The sequence below is a fragment of the Mustela lutreola genome, chromosome 2 (assembly GCF_030435805.1).
Source record: "Mustela lutreola isolate mMusLut2 chromosome 2, mMusLut2.pri, whole genome shotgun sequence".
Lineage (NCBI taxonomy): Eukaryota > Metazoa > Chordata > Mammalia > Carnivora > Mustelidae > Mustela > Mustela lutreola.
In genome coordinates this window covers 15,235,924-15,257,442 of record NC_081291.1, presented here as the reverse complement: position 1 = coordinate 15,257,442, position 21,519 = coordinate 15,235,924, and the positions used below count along the sequence as shown (strand labels likewise).

General features: G+C 45.1%; 1 protein-coding gene across 4 annotated transcripts in view; it reads right to left on the bottom strand.

Moving 5' to 3' along the window:
- Positions 1 to 21,519, bottom strand: part of GATAD2A (GATA zinc finger domain containing 2A) — a 106,181-nt gene that overhangs the window by 57,842 nt on the left and 26,820 nt on the right. For all 4 annotated transcript variants that reach the window (XM_059160631.1, XM_059160628.1, XM_059160629.1 and 1 more), the window contains one exon: positions 6,088 to 6,176. In XM_059160631.1, the coding sequence (XP_059016614.1) occupies positions 6,088 to 6,102 (15 nt within the window). In that variant the 5' untranslated portion in view covers positions 6,103 to 6,176. Of the gene's footprint in view, positions 1 to 6,087; positions 6,177 to 21,519 lie in introns of those variants that run through there.

Here is a 21,519-nt window from a genome sequence, read left to right as displayed (position 1 = left end):
AACTATTGCTCTTTGAAGGCTCTGTGAAAGGTAGTTGTAAGTATTATTATTACAGAAAGTAACGATGCTGTAATCGGAAGCTGTTCCACCTGAAAGGCCACCAGCCACAGATCCTCATTAACAATTCCAGAATCTGAAAGTTTTCTGTTTGAATTTTAAACTAACCACAAGTGGCCACCACCCTCACTTTTGTAAGCAGCTGTCTCCCCTGCCCTGGGTGACAGATGTCATAAAGTTCCCTGAGGGAATACCTGGATTAAGCCCATTTTTCAAATCCTAGATTATGGAAAACTGCAAATATACCCAGAGAAGTAGCAAGAAGAGCATGACTCACAGAGCACATCCATCACTCAGCCTGCAGGTCTTCCACACTCAGCCTTCCCCCACACTCTACTGGCTCCTGGAAAGCAATTCTACACAGCATTCATTTTATGAATAAACTGGTCAGTATTTATCTCTACAGCACAAACAAACCACAATTCCATGAGCTGAGCTCCAACAATTTAACAAGCATTTTTTTTTTAAAAGATTTTATTTCTTTCTTTGACAGAGATCACAAATAGGCAGAAAGGCAGGCAGAGAGAGGGGGAAGCAAGCTCCCTGCTAGGCAGAGAGCCCAATGTGGGGCTCGATCCCAGGACCCTGAGATCATAACCTGAGCCTAAGGCAGAGAAACCACTGAACCACCCATGCGCCCCCGCAACAAGCATGGTTGAAATCTATAGGTGCCCCTCCAACCTTTCCTTTCAACCACACATTTATTTATCCTGTTTCCCACAGTCAAGTTGGCATCCCTGTAACTATAACGCAACATGCCCCTGATTTACTATAAACTAGATTTTGAGGCCCAACCAAGCACACGTCATTACAGAAGGACACACATTCTCCTTGATGGCAGGCAGCTACAGAGGATCACTGTCTGGATTCACATTTCATTAGGTACCTAAAAACTTTTAAGTTTTTAATTCCATCATTTCATTTTAATTAGCTAGAATATGTTAATAGCTGCACTGTCTGCTAGCTGCATGTGGTTATTTAAAGACTAAAATTAAATGAAAATTTGACTTCTTCAAACTATTCCAGGTGCCACATTGGACAGTGAGGGTACAAAGAGTTCCAGGAAGTTATGCAGGGCAGCACTGAACCTGTGAAGGAAGCTTGCTCTCTCCATTTTGTTCCTCGAGAGTTCAGTCCATAGAAAAGTGAAAGAATAAATACTAGTTTCTATTTACCAGTTTTAAAAATGAATCAGTTCAATAGAACCTTCCAAAAAGGACCAAAGCATTTCTTCCTTTCCAGTACCAATATAAATGAACCTGTGGATTTTTAACACATCTGATGTTCCAACTTGGGAATCCATTTTTATTCATACTCCTCTGTCCCACCCTTCGCAGTCTTACACAATGAGGACATTCCCGATGCAGATTTAGAATTAAAATGTAACTTAAATGCTTTGATTTTATATTTGTATTTTTCTTAGTGCTAAAAATTCTGATTCTTAAAGACATTAACTGCTTGTTTTCTCCTGCAATATAATTGTCCCCACTATCCACAGTTTTAGTTACCTGCAGTCAATCACGGTCCAGGAGCTGATGATCCCCTGGCAGACCAACAGAAGTCAATAGTAGCCTAATGCTATGTTGCAACACCTACGTCACTCACCTCACTCCATCTCATCACACAGGCATTTTATCATCTCACATCATCACAAGAAGGGTGAGTACAGTACTAAGATATTTTGAGAGAGACCACATTTACACAACTTTTATTTTAGTATATCTCTAACAGTTCTATTACAATTAGTTATTGTAGTTAATCTCTTACTGCTAACTTTTAAACTAAAATTTTTAAGTATACATGCATAGGAAAAATCATAGTATATATAGGGTTTGATAGTATTGCGTTTTCAGGCATCCCATGATGGTCCTGGAAAGTGTTCTCATAGGGCAAGGGGCACTACTTTATATAACAATAAGACTACTGGTATAATTAACCTAAAACCAAAAATAATTCCTAAAAACAGTTAATGATTTTCTTAAAAAGAAGTTTTTGCTCTTATGGTTTATCACATTACAACATTTACAGTCTAACTACTATGTTTAAAACTCTAGCAAAGGAAATTCTCTCAGATATTAAGTCACCAACCTCAGTCACAACTGACATATACCTAGATTCCTATTCACTTCCTTTTGCTTCTGGTTTTTAGGGGTTGCTTCTCTCCCTTGCCCCAAACAACATCTGCCATACTTTTGTTTATAATTACGTAAAACACCCATCTGGTGCTACACCAAAAAAGAAAGCCAGAGACATCTCCTGGTAACCCTGTCTCTTCTCAGCCTTCCTCCCAGAAATGACCATGTTGTTCATTTATGGCTTAGATTTCCTATATTTAAAAATAAAATATAGGGGCGCCTGGGTGGCTCAGTGTGTTAAAGCCTCTTCCTTTGGCTCAGGTCATGATCTCAGGGTCCTGGGATCAAGCCCTGCATCGGGCTCTCTGCTCAGCGGGCAGCCTGCTTCCTCCTCTCTCTCTGCCTGCCTCTCTGCCTACTTGTGATCTGTCTGTCCAATAAATAAATAAAATTTTTTAAAAAAATAAAAATAAAATAAAAGCAAACACAAACACATACAGCCATGTCTCCTCATCTTCCCTTGGACAGGTAAGTGCACGACATCTCTTTATCTTCCACCTTGTTTTTTCCACTTATTTTTTCATCCTAGAAATCCTGTCACCATGACATGAGGACACGCCTCTTTCCTTCAGGGACTTGACACCACCTCACCAGAAGCTCTACCCCTAACTGCCTCCAGTCCCAACTGACATTCATTTAAGTCATTTCCATCTTTGCTACTTCAGAATGTTGTAAGGAACATCCTTGTCACAATTCTTATTTTTGACAGTGTATCTTTGTGATACATTTCTAGAAGTGGAATTTCTGGAGCAAAGGGTAAGCCAATCTCTCTCTGAGGAGTGGTGAACCTCTAAAGGCAACATATGGCAGTGCCTGATTTCCACCAACACACTGGTATCCACCTCTGGGGACAAAAGGTCAGAAATGTTGTTTTGGGGACGCCTGAGTGGCTCAGTTGGTTAAGCAGCTGCCTTCGGCTCGGGTCATGATCCCAGCATCCTGGGATCGAGTCCCACATCGGGCTCCTTGCTCAGCGGGGAGCCTGCTTCTCCCTCTGCCTCTGCCTGCCATTCTGTCTGCCTGTGCTCGCTCTCTCCCCCTCTCTCCCTCTTGTAAATAAATAAAATCTTTAAAAAAAAAAAAAAAAGAAAGAAAGAAATGTTGTTTTGGGGAAGCTCAAAGAGCACTATTCTTTAGTATCAGAAAGATCTGAGCATCTTTCCATACCTTGGTTAGAGACATCCACATTCACTTTCTCTGTGAACTGTATTTCTGTAAGTCACACCCATTTTTAATCCTTAACACCCAACATAAGGTTAGTCATTCAGCACACTAACAGTGTGCACTTGAACAAACACAGCTCCTGACAAGAAAAATTCAAGAGGCAGATGCCACATCCATTAGCCCAAGCTGACAGTCTGACCCAAGGTGTACACACCTCCACTGTGTACATGGTGGGGCACTATGTGGGGGCTATGTGAGTACCTCAGGGTTCATCAGGAACCTACCTTCCTCCTGCCCCGCTCCTCTTCTGTGCCCACTGAGTCCTGGATGGCAGGAACAGGGAGATACTAGCTGACCACAGGCCATGGTACAATTAAAAGTGGGTATGGGCTAGTATTAACCAGAGAAAAGCCAAATTGCTGAGGTGACTTATACCCCACAACAAAAAGTATAAGCTGACATATTAACAGATCTTAAAAAATAATTATTCAAGGGTGTTTTTGCCTGTTTGGCATTAACCATCATATGCCATAACTGTTCACAGACAGCCCCTTTCCTATCAAGCCCCTTCATGTACTGGGTAGGGAGAGGCAAGGCCAGAAAGAACACTTAGGATGACTTCTAGGAGTTTAAACCCCCAAACTGTCTGCTTCTAATGCTATGGTTGTGTCTTCCCTGCTGGCCCTGTGACAGGAAAGGAGGAGCTTGCTTTCATTCATTCATTCAGCACGTACTTACTACTTCTGAGTTAACAAAGAACCAGGCAAATGGTGGAGCTCCCATCCTAGAACCTCAGAGAATACTAAGCTAGCCCACTGCCTTCAGACAATGACCTGAGCTGCAAGACAAGGGAAGTCCCTAACCCCACTGGGCTGGGGTTCAAGTGAGATATTTTTCAGATGTGAAGTTCCTTGATTTTTGAATGCTAATGTCTAAAGATAGCCTATCAACAGCCAAGTGCCAGGCCCACCCCCTGTGGATGTCCCACTATGCCACCAGGACCAGGTATTGGTCCAAACCTCATCTAGCTCTGGGAAACCAGCACAGACTTAAGGTTACTTCTTGTCTCCAGAACTCTGAGGACCTCAGGCAGGGCTGGGCTATGTAAAATGGTACGGCTGCCACGACAACAGTCTGGAAGGGCCTCAAAATGTTCAACAGTTACCATTATGACCCAGCAACTCCACTCCTAGGTATATACCCAAAGGAATAAAAAGCACATCCACACATACTATGTACACAAATGTTCACAGCAGCACTATTCAGAACTGCTAAAATGTGGAAACACCCAAATTTATCCCAGGTGAACGAGTACATGGTCCATCCATGTGATGGAATTATTACTCAGCCATAAAAGTGTATGAAGCACTGAATCATGCTACAATGTGGATGAACCTCAAAAACTACGCTGAGAAGCCAGACACACAAGGTTATATACTGGGTAACTCTGCTGATATGTCCAGGACAGGCAAATGCGTAGAGAGAGAAAGCAGATTAGTGGGAGAGGGAGTATAAGGAGTGATAGCTAATGAGGATGGAATTTCTTTTTGGGGTGATAAGTGCTCTGGAACTAGACAGAGGTGAAGGTTGCACAACACTATTAAATAAACAAACAAACAAAAATCACCGAATCATATACTATAAATGAGTGAAATGTATGGTAGACAAATTAGATCTTAATTGTTAAAAAATTTTTTTAAAGTTGGGCTCCTTGCTCAGCGGGGAATCTGCTTCTCCCTCTACCCCTCTCCCCAACTCATTGTTGAGCTCACTTTCCCCAAACAAACAAACAAATAAATAAAATCTTCAAAAAAAATTTTTTTTAAATACTGATAAAGCTTGTTTGTTGAAAGAACATTCTGGAACTGTTTTCCCACTAACAGGATTAACTTGACTATGCTCATGTGGGTTTTTTTGCTACATGCAAATAAGAGCCAAAACCTCACAAAATTAATCCCAACTATTATCAAGAAGCAGGCAAATCCAGGCAGCTGGTTCTCACTCCATGCAACTATGGTGCTGTTAAGAGTGGCATGCACCTCTCAGCAAGTCACCTGCTGGCTGGCCTGGAAAAGGAAGCAGCTGACCAACCCAGGTGGTCTCCAACCTGCCTTAAAGTTCTAACTCTGAGCTCTTAAGTTCTCCAGACAGACAGTCCTCAGCCAAAACATGGCTGGGAAAACCCTGCTAATAACAAGACAAAAATCCCACCCAGGGGTCAAGATCAGTCCTGCTAGGTTCTGACAGTTCTTGAGTTGAGGGCCCTAAGCAAGAGGTCAGCCTGCCTCAGTTTCTGCACAGGCATGAGTCGGACGTCAGGGCAACCAGCTCCAACCACTAGTGCCAGGCCCTGTGCCACAGAAAGTGGTCAGGGAAAAATTCTACTCATTTTGGTCAGTGTTGAGAAATCACAAAAATGGCCAAAGGGCAAAAGGCCACCTGGCCAGGATTATCTTTTACTCCTGACACTCCCTGGAAGGTTTATTCCATTTAGGCCTGGGCTTTTCAAATGAGTGAACCCTGAGACAGGAAGGGAGAAGAAATGGCCTCCCTGGAAGCAAGGGCAGGGCCTCAGTGATCCCGTGGTGACAATCCAGTACACAATCCTGGAGGGACTTGCTTCCCTCCCTTTCCTCTAGAAGTGGCTGCAAGCTTCTCAAGCAGTGCTCAGTTTCAAATGTCCAAGAAGCCGGGCAAGTCATTCCACAGATACCAGACGCCAAACACTCACCTGGCTTCTGTGCATGGGATGCTAGTCCTACCAGCTGGCCATGGCGGCAGCTACGTCAAAAGGCAACTTGTGTCAACGTGCTGACCAACCTAAAGTAAAAGAGAGAAAAACAAACACTGAATTTCCAAGGAAATCTTCTGGAATATATGGATGATTTTCAGTTATCTCCCACCCAAATTTATATAGCAAAATTTTAGATTTCAACCACAACTGTGCCTGTGCTACTTTCCACAGGGGGACAGGCTGAGGAAATAAATTTCTATCACTCTCTGACCTATGACCCAATACAGTGTTAACCAATAAACCCTAGCGTCCCAGATACTGACTTCAGCAATATGGTCAGAGATATGAGGTGGTAATAAGCAGCCACAACCTGACATACTGAATATATAGCAAATGGTTCAACATTCTGGTTAAAACAGTAATAACATTAATAGCAGAAACAGTAATATCGAGAATTTAATAGGTGCTCAGTAGCGAGTTCCAGTTACTATGCTAAAATTCCCTACACCTCTTTGAATCCCAAGAACAATTTTGGGTTACACAATCATCCCCATTTTACAGACAAGGGATATGATAGATCTAATATTCAGGAATTTGTCCAGAGTCACCCAGATCTCCCTCTACAGACATAAACTTTTTGCTCCCCAGTCCACGCTCCCTTGCAAAGATGGCAGAGAAACCACCCACTATTCCAGGCAGTTGTAGGGTTTGTCCTCAAGAAGCTGAGGCCATGTGCCTGGAGCCTGGCAGACTTTACCTCCATAGGGCAACTCGAAGTTTTACTCTGAGGATCATTTCCACAGGGGTTACAAAACTGCCCAGAGAGGAACCAGCTGCCTGTTTTACAGACAGGAAAATTAAGGATCAAGAATGTTCAGAACTCTCCAAGGTCACAGAGACAGTGTGGCCCTAGGACTTCCCCCTCCTTTGTGACATCAGATATGCAGGGCTCCACCCACAGAGGCTAAACCTAGAGAAGGAGCCAAACCAGACTCCTAGGCAGTGCTGTCAGTTGTAGCTTGGTGAATATTGTCAGCATCACCTCTGCTGTCATTCTTTGTGCTCACATGACTACCAGGAGCTTGGCTCTGATATAAAACCTTTATTTTTAAACTGGGTTCACAGCAATTCACAGTTCATGGATAGTGAGAAACACTCCCACAGGAGAACTTGCAAAAAAAAAGCAAACATCAGTGAATTCTATGGAAAGACCTTTGGGCACCAAGAAGCACATGGCATCCTCCTCAGTGAGGCCCAGGACCAGCCATAGCCACCATCTGGGCTAGTTTTTGGGGAGTGGGGCACTTTCTGCCACTCTTTTTTAGCCCCATTCAGGCCAGAAAACACAGTGGACACTGTTAACCCTGGTTTTTTCTTTTTTTTTTTTTTTTTTTAAAGATTTTATTTATTTATTTGACAGACAGAGATCACAAGTAGGGAGAGAGGCACGTAGAGAGAGAGGGAAGCAGGCTCCCTGCTGAGCAGAGAGCCCGATGTGGGACTCGATCCCAGGACCCTGAGATCATGACCTGAGCCGAAGGCAGCGGCTTAATCCACTGAGCCACCCAGGCGCCCCAACCCTGGTTTTTTCATATCACCTGAGCCATGGCCTCACTCTGCAATGGAGATGGAAAGCCCAGCAGCAGAGGCTTTCCGAACACCTACCTCTTAGGAACAAGGTCAATGCAAGTCAGCAGTATTTCCACAGTTTTTAAAAATCCATTTACAACAGCATAAATATGAAATACTTAAATCTTTGGCAGACTCCCCACTGAGCTTGGAGCCCAACATGGGGTTCCATCCCAGGACCCTGAGATCATGACCCGAGTTGAAATCAAGAGTTGGATGCTTAAACGAGTGAGCCATCCAGGTGCCCCAGGATAAATTTAATTTTTATTTTGTGTGTGTGTGGTTTTTTTTTTAAGATTTTATTCATTTATTTGACAAACAGAGATCACAAGTAGGCAGAGAGGTAGGCGGGGGGTGGGGGGGGGGTGGGAGCAGGCTCCTTGCTGAGCAGAGAGCCCAATGCAGGGCTCAATCCCAGGACCGAAATCATGACCTGAGCCAAAGGCAGAGGCTCAATCCACTGAGCCACCCAGGCGCCCCAAATTTAATTTTTAAAAAGATGTCAAGGGTAACCCTCTCAGGTCCCCTCCCTCCTTAGGAGCTTTGTGCTATCACTTTGATATCACTCAATAAACTTTGCTTCACTGTCCACCCCCCCCAAAATGTTCTAGACCTATAAAGAGGAACTATAGTAAGACATCACTAAGAGAAATGAAAGAAAACCTAAATGAAGACATGCCTTGTCCATGGGTCAGGAGGTGTCAATCCTCTTTCAAACTGATCCACAGATTAAATGCAGACCCAATAAAAAAATTCCCAGAATTTTTTCTATAGAAAAAAAACAATCTGACTCTAAAATTTACATGGAAATCCAAAGGACCTAGAATAGTAAAAACAACTGAAAAAGAGGAACGAATTTGGAGGACTTACCCTACCTGATTTTAAGACCCACCATTAAGCTACAGTAACCAAGGGGCACCTTGATTTTGGCTCAGGTCATGATCTCACGGTTGTGAGATCAAGTCCCACACTGGGCTCCTCACTGGGTATAGAGACTGCTTAAGATCTGCTCTCCCTCTGCCCTTCCCTCCCCCTCTTAAAAAAAAGAAATCTACAGTAACCAAGACAGTGTGAAAAAGACAGAGGAAAGATGGATGAACAGAATACACCCATGTACCTGTGGACAACTGTTACTCAACAAAGATCCAGTATTCTACTCTGTAAGACCACAAGACACTTTGGATGACAATTTCCAAGACAGTTAACCCTGCAAGGAAGAAGGCCATCTTAATGTGTTCATCACAATACACATCCTGCATCACAGGACAGAATGCAACGTGCAAGAAATTTTAAAGTAAACTCCCACTTTCACACTCAACCATAGCTTTCCCCATCTCAGCTCACAACAAACCTAGTCTTTCAGCTGCTCAGATTAAAAGCAGGAGTTGCCCTCCTGATAAGACTACCCACTACCCAGTCCATCAGGAAATCCTATTGGTTCTGCCATCAAACACATTTGAAGCCCAACATTCTCAAACCTCCACTAGCCACACCATGTTTGGGTGTTTGCTCTGTGAAGCACTATCATCTCCTGGCCCGAGGCCTGCCTGGGGCCCACCTGCTCATCCTGCCCCAGGAAGCCAGGCTGGCTTCCCGGGTCATGCCTTCAACAAATCAAGTACCTTCCCACCTTGGGGTCTTTTTATGTTTTAAACAAAATCCCAGATACTTTATCATTTTAACAATCACTTCTTCAACCAGCATCCCAAATTGAAAATGACCTTTGAAAACATAACTACCATATAATAATCCCTAAATGTCAGCAAATGTCCAGTTCATATTTAGCTTCACACAATTTCTCAGAAATGTTTTGTATGGTCTATTCTAACAGTAGCTGTTACAGTGTTTGTATTACACCTGCTCCCTCAGCCTTGATCACTCTCACCCCCCAGATGGCAGGCCCTTCAAAGTCCATGCTCCCTTCTCTCCCCATCAAGTCAATGCTCAAAATGTCTCCTTTGCAGGTCCACCCTACTCTTTCTCTCTCACAGGCCCAGCTTCTCTGCATATTCCATATTATGCAGCTACTATCTATGGACTTTCTCACCCAATAAGAACAGAAATGCCACAAGAAAAGGGGTGTTTTGTCTGCCTGATGCGTGCTTTTATTTCAAGCACCTAGAACAGGGTCAGACACACACCAGTGCTTGATAAATATTTATGAAATGAACAGGCGGGGATGACTTAACATTGAAGGAAAAGGAACCTATATGAGGATCCCAGAGCATTAGTCCCCCCATACAAATAGTGTGAAATTCACAAAGGAACAGAAACCAGGCAGATATCACTTAGCACCATCAGAACTAGGAGCATTTCTCTAAAATAAACTGTAGTTGCTTTTTACTGATACATCATCTGGACTGTTTTGCCATCCACCCGCATTGGCTGGGTTTAGAGAGCTTTTACCGTTTTTATTTCCAATCCATACATCTAAAACAGTATCAAGTAACCCTTAAATACACAATTACCAACTCATTAAGAGACTCTTCCACTCCCTTGATAAATCATTATGTTTTGGCTTTGACCCCCACACCAGGGTCTAATGCACACCCATACACACACGTACCACCCCAACTCTGAAACCCACCCAAACACATGATTTCCCAGTTTAGGGGGGCAATCACCCTCGGTAAGAAGGTAGCCATAGTAATTTACATGAAATCAAGTCACTGCACTTTGGGGAACAGAAGTCCTTTGTTGCCATTTCATCCTCTCTAGCTCAGGCAAAAGGTTGGCTCCCTTTAAACGTGAGGGGAGGAACACTGGCCAAAAACCAACTGCTGTCTGGGGAACTCCAGTTCTGCAGACACACTCCAGCTGCAGCATCCATGGCCAGCGCAGAGATGGATCTCTGGGGCCACAGTCACCTAAACAGCCTGGGCTCTCCAAGGCACCCCCAAAGGGCCTCATCTGAGGCCTGGCCCTAAAAGAAACTGCACACCTCTTGTCTCCTCTACCACCATCTGCACTCACCAAACATTTGTGCTATCTAAAAATTCTTCAACTGTGTCTGTAACCAAATATTTATCACCCTGGTTCTAATCTAGTTCTGGAAAATAACATGAGGCAAACAAAAAATTCTAAGATGAAACCCAACAATACCCTTCACCTTCTTCCATCTGTAAGTCCACAAAGTCTACTTGCTCCATGAAAACTGAGTGCCCCTGAAGAAAAGGGTTACCTAGACCATCTCTGGCAAAGGTCTTAAGAGACTGCACCACCACATTGTCAAGGAGGGGATTCCCTGGGTCAGCCTTATCAGAAAGGCAAGAACTGAGGCAGGGCAACCATAAAACATCACAAGGAAGCCCAGAGGTCATATTGCCCTATGCGCTGGCTGGCCAGGGAATGATTAACTTGGGCCAACAATTCGATTTCTAATCCAGGTCGGCAAACTTGCCTGAGTGGTCCTTATGAAGGGTATTCCTGAAACAAAGCCACACCCACTCAAATACGCAATGTCTACAGCTGCTTCCACCTATAAGACAGAACTGAGTTATAGCAACAGAGACAGTACAGCCCCAGAAGCTGAAAACATGGGACTACCTATTGAATGCAGGAGGAAACTGCAGCCCTGACAGGTTGTGCTGAGTGAGTAGCAAAGGGACAGAGGTGACCCAGACACACGACAACAAAAAGTCAGGGCACAGGCACACCAAGGAGATGCTCCAGCTCTGAGTTGGCCCCAGGGCACAAAGCAGTACCTGCTCTCTCCAAAGCATGGAGCCTCATTAACCCTCTGTCCCCATGGAGTAGGGGAGAGCATGACTTGGCATACTAGAGAGGCAAAGAACCAGCCCCATGAGAGCCAAGGAGCCAACAGTGAGGCCAGCTACACAAGCCCATCCTTGGCAACCAGAACTGGCCTGTCTCTACTGTCAAACCTAGGAGGCATCCTCTGGGTAACAGCCAGTATGTGCCCTCCAGGCCCCTGATCTGTCCCTGCCTATCTTCCCTTAGCCATGATCAACATGCCCTCACTGAGGAATATATCATTTACTCTCCACACCATGCCAGTGCAGCCATTCCTAAAGCCCCTCAAAACCCCCCAATGCTTATTAACATCTTACCCTGACCTTTGAGGGCCTGCCTGCTTTAGGCCCAAGAGAACCTATGAAGTCATCTGACATGCATGTATATATGTATATACACACACAACATTCCTGGCTTACACTAATCTTGTCTCAATTCTTCATACTGCCACATCTTGCCTCTACCACTGGGCTTTTGCACACAGTGTTCCTATAACTGGGAAAACCCTTCCCTCCTCCCACTCATCCTTCAGACTCAAGCACCTGTTACTTAAGCATCTCTCCCTAAGCAGTCCCTCCCCATTCCCCCTTCTATTACTGAGGACTACAGCCTCAACACTTAGCACAGCTGATCTTGACATTTGACATCCAGCATCCCATTAGGCTCTCTTCCCCAAACACCATGGAGAAAAAGCTCTTGTTCATCTCTTTATCCAATGCCTAATGAAGCAAGAGTAGGAAATGGCACCCTCCATGAGTTATAAATACCCAACCACTATGTTTCCACCATGGACCTGAGGCAAAAACATAGCAATATAAATATAAACCCTACCCTTAATTAGAACAGCAAGTCAACTTGCCAGGAAGAAGTAACACTGAGATAGTCAAGGCCACAGCGCCACCACAACCCCTGAGGGAAGCTCTTCCCACCCTCCCTTATACTGTGTTTGGAGAAAGGCAGAGAGCTTCATGTATCACTGGGAGGTTCCAGAGACCTCTATAGCCTTGCATCTGGAAAGGCTTTCTCTGTCACTGCTAAGAAGCATGACCTACCCCCAGCACCCACACCCTGTACTCCCCTCCTCCTTTCCTATTCTAGCCTAAAACACTCAGTACAATCTTTCCAACAGATCCCTTCCCTCTCCAAGGCTTGGCTCCACCACTCTGGCTCCATCCCTTTTTCCTGGGCATTCCAGGAATCCCTCCCCTTCATACCACCAAACCTGAATGCTCTAGTGCTCCCTCCTAATGAATCATAACTAGTTGCAGGAGCCCACCTGAGCCCTTGGGCAGACCTCAAGTCTTAAGACCATCCGAAGGACCAAGACCATCCAAAGGACCAAGTTACAAGCCCTGGCACCAGGCAGGCTCTCAGAACCAACAAGCTTTATGCTAAGTAGTCTCATTAATGTTGTTCCTCGACATATTTCAACTCCTATCTAGAGTTTCCACCTTGCTCCCCAGCAGTTGCCCTGGCAAGTCCACACAGAAGTTCAAAACTTCAGATAAACCCCGATATTTAAAATGCTCATTAATCGGGGCGCCTGGGTGGCTCAGTGGTTTAAGCCGCTGCCTTCGGCTCAGGTCATGATCTCAGGGTCCTGGGATCGGGTCCCGCATCGGGCTCTCTGCTCGGCAGAGAGCCTGCTTCCCTCTCTCTCTCTCTGCCTGTTTCTCCATCTACTTGTGATTTCTCTCTGTCAAATAAATAAATAAAATCTTAAAAAAAAAAAATGCTCATTAATCAAATGTCCACATCTATCTAGACATGTCTGAGACTTTGGGAAGTGTCTGAAGTGTTAGTGTTTAGCACTGAGGATGCTTGGTATGTTACACTAGCAAAGGACATCTCAAAGAAAATGACCCAAGAACAAAAGAGGAGATAACATCTCTGTTAATGAGAAACTAAGAACTGGTGTCTACCATTCTGTGTACATGTACCAATATACACTACTATTAAGGAAATTTGCTGACAAACAGCCATAGGAAACAAGGAATACCCTCAATCTCCAAGTCAAGCACTGGAGTAGCAAAGACCTCAATCTGTTTCTGGACACTGCTCTCCTAAGTCCCCTGAAGACTCTAAGAGTCCCATGTCACCCCACACAGCTGGAGAAAGTGCATCCAAGCCCCACCCCTGTGGGGACCAAAAAATACCCACAGAATCCCTGTGCTCCAACATTCCCAAAATGATGTTATAATGAGCCTTCTAGAATCACACATATCCACATCTCTTTTTCTTTTTTTTCTTTTTTTTTTTTTTAACCTCATAGCATCCAGCACAAGCTAAGCCATCAAAATGTGAGTGCCTTTGCTCTTTTCTCCCTAAACTAACTCTTGGGAGGATAAAATGCAGGATGCAAGACATTTCTGACTTCAGAAAAATTCCATTTTCCGCCCAATGTACTAAGATATAAGTAACATCAAATTGACCATTTAGCTAGTAAGTCTACAGCTCAATGGTGTTAAGTCCATTCACATTGTTGTGCAACCCTCACCACCAGCACCATCCATTTCTGGAACTTTGTCACCTTGCAAAACTGAATCTCTCCCCAATTAAACACTAACTCCCCCTTCCCCCACCCCAGCCCCTAGCAGCCACCATTCCACTTTTCTAGCTCTGTGAATTTGACAACTCTAGGGACCTCATAAGTGGAATCATACAATATTTGTCCTTTTGTGTCTGGCTTATTTCCCTCAGCACGACATCTCTTAAGGTAGAACCACATACAACATTTTAACCTTTTGAGGCCAAACTGTGTACAGAACAAAGCCCATAGGCCTTGTATTCTACAGCCAAATGTATGACTCTAGAACCCTGCTTCCCAGACAAGCCATGTCTCTGACACCCTCTACTCACCAAATAAACTACACAAAATGGCACTGGAAAAACGTAGAATGGTAAAATGAGAGTAGCAGTAAACATTATGTCTCAGATGGACTTTAAGTATGCTTATCTCACCCCAACTCTGACCTCCCAAAGCACTCCATCTCCCTGGGATATACCTCTTCCAGCTCTATCTCTAACCAAGGGAATCAAGGGAACCAAGCAATCAAGCAATGCCTGATGACTAGCTTGTCTTAGACATAAACATTTCCTAAAATGGAAGCCAGAGATACCACAGCCCAATCCAAAACTATTCCCTGGAGCATCTGGGTTAGATGTGGAAACTTAACACATGCCCACCAGGGGTGCAAGCCTGAGTTCCTGACACAACCAACTCTACACAAGGGAGACCCACACAAGTAGCCCAAACAGTGTCATGCCAATCAGCATCAGTGAAAAGAAAACATTGTAACCCACCCGCTCAAATTTTAAGAAACCAAGCCCAACTATCTTGCGAGGCAAAGCCAGGCCCAGGGGATTCACCACACTAGCTGAGTCCATGGATGATGCTGCCTAGAAAAAGAGTAACATCAAGTGACCCCAATATGAAGCACCAACTCACACAGAGGGAGGACATTTCATTGCCCATCATTTCAGACAGGAATGCCCAGAGCACCCCTATCTCCTGGTCAACTGCCCCGGTACAGATTAAAAGAGGAGCAAAAATAATTGTCTGAGGTTCTCAGACTAGGGAAAGGCAAGCAGGCAGTCAGTCTCCTTTGCCAAACACCTATGTCCCTGTGTGGCCTGTGATAGTAAAACATACAAAGAATAGTCCTCAGATGTGTAAAGAGTGGTCCTGAGTCTCCAGGACCAGTCAAAACAGGAAAATCTGGGAGTGAGGATCACAAAAAGTCCCACGTGCAGAAGACATCACCTCCATCTCTAGGGCAGCCAACAGAAAATCTAATGGCAGCCAGTCTCATTCCCAAGAACATATCATCCAGGCTGCCTCCACATCTTACAGGATCTCAATCACCTCTATTAGCTTTATAATTGGCTGCCAGGTCATGTTTATTTTCATGTCAAGAAATAAAACCTCCAGCCATTCTATTCTTAGGCAAGTTTTCTTGAGTTTGCTTTTAAAGAAGCAACACCTGGGGCGCCTGGGTGGCTCAGTGGGTTAAGCCTCTGCCTTCGGCTCAGGTCATGATCTCAGGGTCCTGGGATCGAGTCCCGCATCGGGCTCTTTGCTCAGCAGGGAGCCTGCTTCCCTCTCTCTCTCTCTGCCTGCCTCTCCATCTACTTGTGATTTCTCTCTGTCAAATAAATAAATAAAATCTTAAAAAAAAAAAAGAAGCAACACCTTACTTATCATAAAGGCAACCTCCTGGAAAGGTGAAACTCCTCCTTTCACCAGTAGACAGTTATCATCCACTACCACTGAGGCATCGTGGGCCCTAACCAGAGGTACCACGTGCCTCCACAGCCAGGTCTGGGTGACCTGGAGCCTTATTGGACCATGCAAGCAAGAGCAAAGCTACCAGTTGAGCACCTTCTCCAAGCTGTGAAGACAGCCCCTAAATCAGCAACCCACACACTCTCATCTGGTGACAACACAGGCACCAACCCTGATCTACATATTCATGAGCAGGACAAAGACCAGTAAATTACACCAAGTCTCTCTGAGGAGCAGCATAAAGGCCATGAGCTGAGCTTACTTCCCCACAAGCCATGGTCCTGGAGAATAACAGCTGCACTGGTACACCTGAAACTAATGTAATATTATGCATCAACTATACTCAAATTTAGAAAGAGGGGGAGCAGATAGACTGCCACTATCTGGTAATCATCTACAAGTACTGCCCAAGTGTTAAAGAACCCTATCTTACTTTTTAGCATATTTTTCTTTGGAAGGAGAAGCTTTTACTATTCAAGAGCACCCAGAGGGAGCAGCATTCTAAAGACGGCCCTACTGTATACATACAAATGAAGACCTGGGCCTAGAAGAAAATAACTCCACAGTCCTGAAATCTAAACGAAGTCTACCCACAGTAGTTCACATAACTTATCTTTGAAATGTCCAAGATAAGACAGTACTATTTTGGTCAGTCAGCAGTTGGTGGGATGGCAGAAATCTCCCCAAAGAAATATAAATGGGAGAGAATCTCCAGTTTTCACCTCTAAACTGCACCTCACCTCTTTTCCCTGTCTTCTCACTGCCAATGAAATTATCCACCAGCCATCCTACTACAGCTGGATGGACATGGAGCCTCAGGTGACCTCTGCCACCTTGATCCCCGAGAAGGATACTATCTTCCAAGCTGGCAATGGGAGACCAAGAAGCAGGGACACAGGTCTATTTAAGCTGGTAGTTTCCCCAAACACTAAAGGTCTGACTAGATCCAAATCCAAAGGGGCAGGTGAGTACCCAGGCAGGCAGCACAGTCAGTGTTGTCCAACCACAAACCTTCCCGATACCCCCAAGCTGAGTTTCAGACAGGAAGGTGGGGCTTAGTAGAATTTTAGAAATCCAGTCTGACAGCAGGTCTTCAAATACAAAACCGCCTACAACCATCTGACCAACCAAGCTTCCCTAAGTGGCAGAATTCATTTCTTTGACCATCAAGGCCCAGGTCAAATAGTCAATACCAACAGGTAACCTTTTTTTTTGTTGTTCTTTTAAAGATTTTTAAGTAATCTCTGCACTCAACGTGGAGCTCAAACTCACAATCCCAAGATCAAAAGTCACACACACTCTACTGACTGAGCCAGGCAGGCACTCCCAACTGGTAACTTCTCAGAAGTAGCTGAACTGTCCACCAACCACACTATGGCATTGATGGCCCTGATTAAAGCCACAAGGCCAGCCCAGGAGTCCTGAGGCCCTGCAGCATAGTGCAGGACAATGAATTTGTTCCTGGCCCCAGATGCTTCATCACTGCTGTAAACTCTGATGATGTACCACAGCAATCACAAAAACTTCAGGACTAAAATGCTGCAAATGGAGAAGGAAAAAACTGTAACAATGGCAACATCTATCAGTAAATAGTGGCTTACACTACATACACCAATTAAGAACAAATTGAGAAATGATGTAAACAGATGCCACACTTACCTGACAATGTATCCAACAATAAAAGTTATGATCAGAGGATGTCAAGAACAGAGGGGCTCCCCAGGGAGAGTATTCACAGAACCATCAACTGTCAGGGGCATCTGGGTGGCTCAGTGTTGGTTAAGCCTCTGCCTTTAGCTCAGGTTATGGTCTCTGGGTCCTGGGATTGAGCCCCACATGGGGCTCTCTGCTCAGCAGGGAGCCTGCTTCCCTTCCCCTCTCTTTCTCTGCCTGCCTCTTTGCTTACTTATGATCTTGCTTTCTCAAATACATAAATAAAATCTTAAAAAAGAAAAAAGAAAAAAAAAAGGAACCATCAACTGTTTTCACCATCCCTAGGTACCCTACAGGGTAAACTGAAGCCAAGGTGTAGGTGAGGGTGAGCCACACCTGGCTTCTCTCAGCCATCAGAGCTCACCAGTGCCCGCATGGACACTTACCCTCACAGAAGGGTCAAGAGGAGGGGGAAGAGGAGGAACCGGGTGGACACAGGGCCCTGCTTGCTAGTTCTGCTGACTAGAATGTTGGTCTAACTGCTACCTGACTAACACAGCCCATGAACTGGCATCTAAGAAGCAGAAAGAAAACTGCACTGAAGATCAGATGCCTGGAGAACCCTGCTCTAAGAGAAGCAAAGCAGACAAGACCAAACTGCCCCCACAGAAGTTTTACGAAGAGTTAAGGGCTGCCTTCTGGGGAGCGATGGCAAGACCAGAGTCTCATAATTTGCTTGCTGCTTCTACCTCTAGTCAAAATTCTCCTTGCTGGTAAGAGGTTTTAGTATTAAAACTCTGAGGTGTTACAAGACGCAATGCAAACGTCAAACGAACCTCTGCCTTAATAAAAGAATACAGAAATAAATTAAAAGCATAAAGAAAACTGCAAGGGCCATACTGGCTCAGACCATGCCCTTAATGGGACTTCAACTGTACCTGAGACTAACCCCAAAGTAAGCTGGAGGCACAATCAGCACATGTGCACACACAAGACCAATATATTCAGGTCACCACACAAGCACACATAGGGCTAACACACTTTGTCCTCCAGGCAAAGGCACAGTTCTAAGCCTTCGAAACTTGTGAAAACACAAGAGCACACATCCCAGAAAAACACTGTCCTACATGTGCCAGGTCCAAACTTCCTCACTCCAAGGCCCACCCCACTGCTCTGCTCTGCCTCCAGCTGCCTCACACAGACCTAGGTCCTACCTAACCATCCAGCATCAAGATGCAGCCTAAGACCCAGGCCCTACAGATCTGTCCCCAAGACCACAGTGACACCACTGCCAAGGCAAGGGCTCTACTGTTCCCATGGTCCAAGCCTCTTCCTGAGTGCTCAAGCATCAGTGGGGCAAGAAGGTGAGCGCCTGACTCTTCACTGAGAAAGTGACCATTAGGCACGTAGTTTCAAACTTCTACAGGAAAGCCAACTGATGTCAACTTCTGGGACACTGAAAGAATCATCTTTAACATGTTGACCAGAGATTTTGTTACTAAACAAGGAAAAGAAAAGCGTAACAGTGACTAAGAATTATTGAATTCTTTATTTGATATCAGGCAGGGTGCCAGCACTTTACATGTCTGATTTCATTTAATCCTTATGACCACAGAACAAGGTACTGCCAATGCCACCCAGTTCACAAGGGAAACGGCCAGGGGGTACTTCACGTGGGGGAACTTCCAGGGTTACCACATTTCACAGAGGGTATTGCCATTATTACTCCTCCTTCACATGAGGTACTATCATTGATGTGGGTACTACCCACACTTCACACAGGGTGGCACTGATGCCCAGATCTGACAGGTGAGAAAACAGAGACTGACAGAAGTCAAATGGGGATCCAAACCCAAACCAGCTATCTCCCAGGCCCAGGCTCAAATCTGAACTACTGTACCATCAGGGACAGTCTGACTTCAAAACCATCCTGAGGCTGGATCCTTCTCAAGGTTCTGGGAAATTTTCCTAGAGCAAAGATCAGCACACCCACAATTCCTCTTCTAAGAGCACATTAACTTAGCCCTTTGCTGAATTGCTAGAAACTTCATGGAGGAGTGAGCCTCAACTGCACAAGCAGTATCCTGTGGACCATGTAGCAAATTCAATGACTCCCTTTCTTCAAAAGGCACAAAACCCGTAAGAGGTATTGAAACTCATGTATCTGAGCCCTTACCTGCCAAGGTACAAGCGAAAGGGCTTAAAGGACATAATCGACTGCCAGCCTAGATCACAAACCAGAACGAATTTTCATCTTCACTCCTAATAAGATGTACACACCCGCCAACCACTCTCTAGTGCATCACAGGAGCAAACCAGAATCCCTCAGCAAGGAGAGCATGTATGCAGATTTCTCTCCTTTTTTCCATAAGAACAGCACAGGCTCACAAGTGTGAGGCAGTAAACAGAGCAGATACAAACCAGCAGGAAGATTGATCTCCTGGCCACTGACACAGCAGAGGACACAGGGCTCAGGGACAGCCCAGGTCCTACAAGGAGGGCTTCCCGGGGTGGGCAGGGGCCAGGACACATGCCAGCCCTCCTAGCTCTGTATAAGGCGCACCAGGCTGCTACCCTCAATTAACTGGCTTGATTCCTCACTCCCATCCTCCCCTCAAAATCGGGATTGTGACAGCATATATTGTACATCACCAACCAGGTGCTACTCTGGAACCCAAGTCATTTCTTTCCAAATGCCAAATCCCCAAGGCCCCTTTCCTTCCTGCAACTACATGCCCTCCCCTCCTCTCAATGCTAGTGTTGTCACTCTGTGGGATGCCCACCTGTCTTCTCCCCTAGACTCTGCCCAAAGAGCCATGATTTGAAAACATTTCAGCAATGCAAGAAAAAAGGAAACTTTCTCAAACCAGGAAGGAGCAGCTGTTGAAATAATTCACGTGAATGTTTCAGAAAAGTGCCTTAATTGCTCTGGGTCTCTCTGGAAAAGTGTCCAAAACCTCAAGTTGGAAAATCCTGAGAATCTGGAAAATACAGGTTGCCAACCAGCTCTTGGGTCACTGGAATTATATCGAGTCTCTTCCTGATTCCTCTAGTTGCTACAATTCCTCAGACTATGGGCTGTGTCCGTGTAGGTTCCATCCATTTGCCATTACTTCACTTCTGGAAACAGAGCAGAACGTTTCCTACATGTACGAGTATGTGATGGTCCCTTTCACCTGCTTTTTGCGCTTTCTTCTAACACAAAGCACGATTAGTTTGGGAGGAAGAAACATAAGAACAGATTAAGTTCTGCACCCCCCCACCACAACAGAGGCCACAATCTGGCAAATTCACAGACATACCTCTTGCATTCAAAAGGGTTCGAGAAATCACAGAGGGCCTTCATACCGCAATTCACTGAATCCTCCCTCCCAGACAGGTAGAACAAAGAGGAGTCATCCAGCACCAAAGGCCAGACTGTCTCACCAACACCCACTTTTTCCCAGGCAGTAGACACTACCTTGAACCACTTTCTCCAGGACCCAGTTCACCTCACCTTTGCTCAAATTTAGAACCCCTTAAAGCAAAGACCCACAATCTCGGGGCCTGCGTCACCTTCCAGTCCTTACCCTGCTGCTACCTCTTAGACATGCTCATACCCACTCTTCCCTCTCTCAAGGCACCCTATCCTATCTCCCTTATGTGGCCGTAAGACCCTTGAGGACAGGAAAAGACCATCAGCAGACCACAAGGGTTTAACATAGGTTGAACAGGGAAGGGACCCCAATTTTTTTTTAAGATTTCATGTATTGGGGCGCCTGGGTGGCTCAGTGGGTTAAAGCCTCTGCCTTCGGCACAGGTCATGATCCCAGAGTCCTGGGATCGAGCCCCACATCATCTCTGCCGAGCAGAGAGCCTGCTTTCTCCTCTCTCTCTGCCTGCCTCTCTGCCTACTTGTGATCTCTGTCTGTCAAATAAATAAATAAACAAAATCTTTAAAGATTTCATGTATTTATTTTTGTGAGAAAGAGAGAGAAAGAACAAGTGGGGGCATGGGGGGGAGGGGCAGAGGGAGAAGCAGACTCCCCATTGAGCAGGGAGCCCGATGTGGGACTGGATCCCAGGATCCCAGAACCATGATCCAAGCCAAATGCAGATGCCTAACCGAC